General features: G+C 52.5%; 1 protein-coding gene across 1 annotated transcript; it reads left to right on the top strand.

Moving 5' to 3' along the window:
* Window positions 1-691: 691 nt before the first annotated feature.
* Window positions 692-6,870, top strand: LOC116547572 (myosin-7-like; the record flags this gene model as incomplete). Its single annotated transcript, XM_032273487.1, has 10 exons — window positions 692-903; window positions 2,031-2,121; window positions 2,864-3,253; window positions 3,482-3,608; window positions 3,785-3,903; window positions 4,644-4,840; window positions 5,358-5,541; window positions 5,720-5,885; window positions 6,046-6,170; window positions 6,718-6,870. Coding segments are annotated over 10 exons (1,764 nt in total), but the record flags the coding sequence as incomplete, so codon positions are not given.
* Between the last annotated feature and the right edge of the window lie 5 nt (window positions 6,871-6,875).

The raw sequence follows: 6,875 nt of genomic DNA, 5'->3' as shown, positions 1-6,875 counted from the left end.
GTGTGTGTGTGTGTGTGTGTGTGTGTGTGTGTGTGTGTGTGTGGAGGGGGGTGGGGTTAGAGGATGTTAACTTTCCTGGTATCTTCCTAGAAGGGAGTTGGGGAATGAAAAGTCAGAGGTGGTGATCAATTCTGAATTATGTATCTAATTTTACTGGTATGATCAATAGTACAGATAAGTTTTCTTTTTAAATTCAATCCCAGATACCTCTGCCTTTGACATAGGATTTAGAGAATTATCTCAAAAGAACATGACATATTTATTTGGAAATTTTGTGATGCACCCCAAGAAGGATCTTTGAACTTCCAATATTTAAGGCAAAATTTGATCATTGTTCCCTCTGATGCACATATGTCTATTGACTCACTTATCACTCTCTATTATAATTATTTAAGCATCTATCTCAGCCACAAGACTATAAGCTTCCTTTAGACAGAAACTTGGATCTATTCAATTTGGGAACTGCAGTGCTTAGCACAGAGCCTGATGCCCAGTAGGTGTTTATAGGATACTGAAAGAATGAATACGGCTTTGGGGTTTTATCCCACAATCATTCATTCCTTTGTCTGTCAAATATTGACTGAGCATCCCCTATATCTAGGCAATCTCATAGTCCCCTGGCAACATTTGGCCCACTCTGGGGAAGATTTCCCAAGTCCTCACCACTAGGACTTACCAAGTCCTGGGGTAACTGAACAACAGAATCACCAAGTCAGGATGCTTTGCCTCACTGGGCCTGGCTCCTTCTATCCACCAGCTGGAGGGATCCCTGGAGCAAGAGAAGAAGGTGCGCATGGACCTGGAGCGAGCGAAGCGGAAGCTCGAGGGCGACCTGAAGCTGACACAGGAGAGCATCATGGACCTGGAGAATGACAAGCAGCAGCTGGATGAGCGGCTGAAAAAGTACTGTGTCCCTTCCCTGCTACCCTTCCTCCTCCCAGCCCATAACAGTACAAGCAGACCCAAGAGAGCCATCCTCTGAGGCAACAACCTCATGCAGCCTCCGCAAGCAGAGGCGCAAACCATGGGAAAAGGCCTTCCACACAAGGGCTTTCCTCCCCCAGACCTAGATATCAGGGTTAGTTAGACAGTCCTCCCTGGCAAAAGGTCCATTTTATGCCTTGAGTCTTTTCTTTGTGTTAGGCACTCAGTGGGAAGGAAAATAACAGCCTTCCCCCTTTACACACACTCTCTTTGAAAACCAGTTCCTTGACATGGAGGAAGGTGCCACACAAGAGCCTCTTAGGAAAGTCCCTTTGTGGCTTTTCACAGAGAGCCCACAGGGCAGCAAGAAATGCCCTCATGCTCAAGAAGTCAGGGGATCAGGGCCATTTCTTTGTTTTGCTTAACTTGTGGTTCTAATTCTTAGTGCAAGTTCTTCCGAAATGTATAGACTTTCCAGACTTGGTAAACAGTGAGCTTGCAGAACATATTTTGGTAATTGAAGATCTTATGGTGTTTCAGGCTCAGGACTTTGAAAGGCTCTGAGAATCATCATAATCTACATCCTCATCAAGTTTGTGTTTGCACAGGAATCTTCATACCTTCCTGGGTACAGAATGTGTTGAATAAATGAATGAATACACGATCCCATTTGATTCTCAAAACACCTTTTAAGGATGGTATCTTTAATTTTACTTTACCAAAGAGGAAAATAAGTTTCAGAAAGGTTAGCTGAGTTACCCAAAGCAACAGTGACAAAATTAGGGACTATCAGAGCTAAAAGTGATCTTTGAAGCAATCTAGTCCAGTCCCCTCATTTTACAGATGAGAAAACAGGGACCAAAGATGGGAATATCCTGCAGAGCCCGGAACCATCAGCCTGTCTACAGCACTCTTCCCATTACATTCTTGTTGGATTTCAATCCTATGGCAGGTGTTACACCTCCAGAGATCCTACATCACCCCCAGAAGCTGTTTTTCTGATGAAATCCTACTCTTTACCTGTTTCATTACCATTTCCAACCATTAGTGGACCTTCCTGAGGACCCACGAGCCTCCCTTGCCTCACCATCCCTCCTTCCCCACAGAAAAGACTTTGAGCTGAATGCTCTCAATGCAAGGATTGAGGATGAACAGGCCCTGGGCAGCCAGCTGCAAAAGAAGCTCAAGGAGCTCCAGGTAAGGTCTGGAAACCCACATGGAGTGCTGGGTCCCTGGGCTGGTTCTGTTTCCCCTGCCCCCTCCTCTAGGGTGTTCTGTTCACAGCATTACAGGGGCTAATTATTGCCCATGGAGGCAGACATGCAGCTATCACAGTGTCCCCATGGGTACACCCAAAAGGGCCCAGGTGATACACAGAGACCCTGAAAAGGTCACAGTCCTGGAGGGCAGAAATCCCAGCTTCCTGTCTCAGCTCTGCTTTAGTTGGGTGACCACGGGGAGCCCACTCCAGATCTCTGGGTCTCCATGCCTTCCCTGTTACCTGGAGGGTTTTAAGGGCCCTTCAACTCTGATGGCATGTCTTCAGTTCTTACCTCTGGAGCAGAAGCTGTGTTAGGTCTTTAGTTGTCAGGTCAGACAAATATGGCTCTCTCATTTTCAACTTTTCTTATTTTCTTTTGTGACTAAACTGCTTAAAATATCCCCAGAACACAGGTCTCGTTGTCCATCTTTAAGAGCAGGTTTCAACCACTTTCCTTCCAATAAAGAGCGTGCAGACTGTCATGCCCTAGCCAAAAGGAAGGCCAGCTCAGCTCTTCAAAGCATCTTCCCCAAATCCTTCAATTTTCACCTCTCCACTGGAAGAGCTAAACTGTCTTGCTGTTCCAGAGAAGCCGAGAGCCTTTTAGAGCCCGGGGGGAGGGGGAGATCCAGCAGCGGGGTCCAGGCGGTGGGTCTGAGCCCTTTGTGTCTGGCCCAGGCGCGCATCGAGGAGCTGGAGGAGGAGCTGGAGGCCGAGCGCACCGCCAGGGCCAAGGTGGAGAAGCTGCGCTCAGACCTGTCCCGGGAGCTGGAGGAGATCAGCGAGCGGCTGGAAGAGGCTGGTGGGGCCACATCCGTGCAGATCGAGATGAACAAGAAGCGTGAGGCTGAATTCCAGAAGATGCGGCGGGACCTGGAGGAGGCCACGCTGCAGCACGAGGCCACTGCCGCGGCTCTGCGCAAGAAACACGCCGACAGCGTGGCCGAGCTGGGCGAGCAGATCGACAACCTGCAGCGGGTGAAGCAGAAGCTGGAGAAGGAGAAAAGCGAGTTCAAGCTGGAGCTGGACGATGTCACCTCCAACATGGAACAGATCATCAAGGCCAAGGCAGGCTCTGCTCAGCCTCTCCTCCTCCAACTTCCTCCTCCCATCTCCACTTTCTCCCCATGTCTTCTCTCTTCCTTCATGGTTCATTTTCCCACTTCCCTTCCTCTGCCTGGTTCTCAGATGCCCTCCTTGCCTCCACACCTTCCCTCTTTTCTCCTTTAGTTGTACCCCTTACACCTCCTTCAGTTCCCCCCACCAACCATCATATAACTCTCCTTCCCTTCTCAGGCTAACCTGGAGAAGATGTGCCGGACCTTGGAAGACCAGATGAATGAGCACCGGAGCAAGGCGGAGGAAACCCAGCGTTCTGTCAACGACCTCACCAGCCAGCGGGCCAAGCTACAAACCGAGAATGGTGAGCCTACAGCAGGGGCTCCATGGACCCCACCTGTCTCCCCAACCTCCTGAGCCACTCCAGCCTTGGTTGCTCACACACACAGACACAGAGTCTCTCCAGAGAATGGGGCCTGAGTACTAGGGGAGGAGGTAGGGATAGAGAGGAGTGGCTGATCTCAAACGGTGCTTCCCCAGGTGAGCTGTCCCGGCAGCTGGATGAGAAGGAGGCACTGATCTCCCAGCTGACTCGAGGCAAGCTCACCTACACCCAGCAGCTGGAGGACCTCAAGAGGCAGCTGGAAGAGGAGGTTAAGGTAAGGGCTAGCCTCGGGCCACCTGGCCCAAGCAAGGAGCACACTAACTAGCCTTGCATTGACATCACTCCCCTTCTCAGGAATAAGGCTTATGTGTACCCACAGTTCTCCAAGAATTCTAAAAAGAAGTCATAGCACAAACCCTGCCACATGCCTTCTACTACCCAGGCTGAGGCCCTCTGCCTTCTGCTGCATCCCTGGGCAAGAGGCAGGGTGTGAGGAGGAGGAGAGGAAATGAACTAGGGAGACATGAGATGGTCTTGCCTAGGCATAGCTAGGGGATGTAGGGACCACACAAATGGGTCAACCTGAAAACTGGAGAAAGAATTTAAATTGGAGCCTATTCTTAGCACTTTGCTGGGCTCATGAAAAAGGAGAAAGAATATGAGTTTTAAAAAACACCAGGGTTCAACACTAACCTGGCTCTTACAGCTCAGTGATCTTGGGGAAGTCCCCTAACCTTTTGAGCCTGTTTCCCTCTCCCAACCCCAGTGATAATGACCATACCTGGTGTGGGAAGGAGCTCAGGGCCAATGGCCACGAAGCTTTTCTTAAATAGTTCAGTGCTGCATTGGCATTCTGTGTTATTAGCTAACAATAAACCATTCCAGGTCCACTGGGGATTTGGACATGGATAAAGCCAAGGGAGGATGTTGAGATTAGGTTGAGGAGAATGGTAAGGGATAGGGCTGCCTAATGGAGAAAGCTGAGCCCACCTCCTGGTGCCTACCCCTCCCCAGGCAAAGAACGCCCTGGCCCACGCACTGCAGTCAGCCCGGCATGACTGTGACCTGCTGCGGGAGCAGTACGAGGAGGAGACGGAGGCCAAGGCCGAGCTGCAGCGCGTCCTGTCCAAGGCCAACTCAGAGGTGGCCCAGTGGAGGACCAAGTATGAGACGGATGCCATCCAGCGGACTGAGGAGCTCGAGGAGGCCAAGTGAGTTCTGAGCAGCCCGCCTTCTGGCTGAAGCCCCTTTGCAGGCAGGACTCAGCCCACCCCCAGCCTCAGCAGATCCCACACAGGGGACGCTTAGCTCATGTTTGACACACAGGACTCTGCCCTGGCCCCAGTACCTTCTCCTCTCAGGGAAGCTTTTTGCTCGAATTATGTTTCTGATCCGAATATAAGACGAACAAAAGGTTTGTCTGAGGGCAGAGTGCTTCCGTCTGGGGCAGGGCACTGTGGCAGGGGAAGGCGGTGGGGAGGGCTGCGGAAGCCCACACCTCCCCCATGTCCACAGCCAGAGGCTGGCCCAGGGTCAGTGGGGCCTGGGTCTCTGCGCCCTGCTGGGATCCTCTGCCTGCCATTCTCAGCCCCTGACACCTGTCCTCAGGCTTCTCCAGCTATTCTTCTGAGGTTTCAAGGATTGTCTTCTGGAAGGCTCATGTTGTTTCCTCTTGTCCCCATCCACACCCTCCATCCTCCCCACCCTCTGCCACCCTTCCCTGGGCAGGAAGAAGCTGGCCCAGCGGCTGCAGGACGCTGAGGAGGCCGTGGAGGCCGTTAACGCCAAGTGCTCCTCGCTGGAGAAGACCAAGCACCGGCTACAGAACGAGATTGAGGACCTGATGGTGGACGTGGAGCGCTCCAATGCGGCCGCTGCAGCCCTGGACAAGAAGCAGAGGAACTTCGACAAGGTGGGCTGTGGGTGGGGGCCACAGCCAGCACGCAGGGCAAGGGGGTGTGAGGGCTTCAGGGCGAGGCCATCCCCCTTGGAGGTAGGGGAGGAGGGCTGAGCCCATGCAGGTCCTGAGACAGACCCTGGATATGTGGCTGAGGCTGGGGGGCTGAAGAGTGAGCCTCGTCCCTGGACAGATCCTGGCTGAGTGGAAGCAGAAGTATGAGGAGTCACAGTCGGAGCTGGAGTCCTCGCAGAAGGAGGCACGCTCCCTCAGCACCGAGCTCTTCAAGCTCAAGAACGCCTACGAGGAGTCCCTGGAGCACCTGGAGACCTTCAAGCGGGAGAACAAGAACCTTCAGGGTATGCTGGGGGCCCGAGAGACTGGGGAGGGGCTGTACTGGCAATGTCCCCATGTGGTGCCACCCAGGGACTCCCAGAGGGGTCTGGGCAAAGGGGCATGTCCCTCCAACTCCACTGGACCACGGCAGCCCTCAACCGAGTCACCATGTTCCCCACACAGAGGAGATCTCCGACTTGACCGAGCAATTGGGGTCCAGTGGAAAGACTATCCATGAGCTGGAGAAGGTCCGAAAGCAGCTGGAGGCCGAGAAGCTAGAGCTGCAATCAGCCCTGGAGGAGGCCGAGGTGTGTGTGTGCAGGGCATGGGGTGCAGGGAACTGAGCTCCAGGCTTTGGGTTCCTGTTCTCATCCCTCTCTTTTATTCACTGTCCCATACCCAGAGCCTGGGACAGTGCCTGGCACATAGTAGGCATTCAATGAAGATTTATGGAGTAAATGAATGTCCAGTCACTGAACTCCCTTTATATAAACATTTTACCCATTACATCTTAGCTGAGTTTCCCATTTCCACACGCCTCCCTGTTCCCACCTCTGCCTGCCTCTGTTTTCTTTTATACTCTCTACCTGATTGCTTCTGTTTCCTTGGCAACACCTTTCTCTTCATTTTCCTCCTCGTCTTCATAGCTAGCTCTCCCCTGTGAGGGCCTGAATCACATTTTCTTAGGCTTATTTTTATTCTGTCTTAGATTTTCTTTTCCTCCTCCTTCTGCTTCTTGACTGAACCACTTATACCGCTCTTGAACTCACTTTGTATCCACGATTTGTGAACAGACCCCCACCGTGACCTGTGCCTTGACTGTCTGCCCACATCCCCTCCCCCACCCCTTCCTAGGCCTCCCTGGAACACGAGGAGGGCAAGATCCTCCGGGCCCAGCTGGAGTTCAACCAGATCAAGGCAGAGATCGAGCGGAAGCTGGCAGAGAAGGACGAGGAGATGGAGCAGGCCAAGCGCAACCACCTACGGGTGGTGGACTCTCTGCAGACCTCCCT

The sequence above is a fragment of the Sapajus apella genome, unplaced genomic scaffold (assembly GCF_009761245.1).
Source record: "Sapajus apella isolate SASKATOON/1434 unplaced genomic scaffold, GSC_monkey_1.0 scaffold3625, whole genome shotgun sequence".
NCBI classification, from domain to species: domain Eukaryota; kingdom Metazoa; phylum Chordata; class Mammalia; order Primates; family Cebidae; genus Sapajus; species Sapajus apella.
This window is presented reverse-complemented; position numbering and strand designations above follow the sequence as displayed.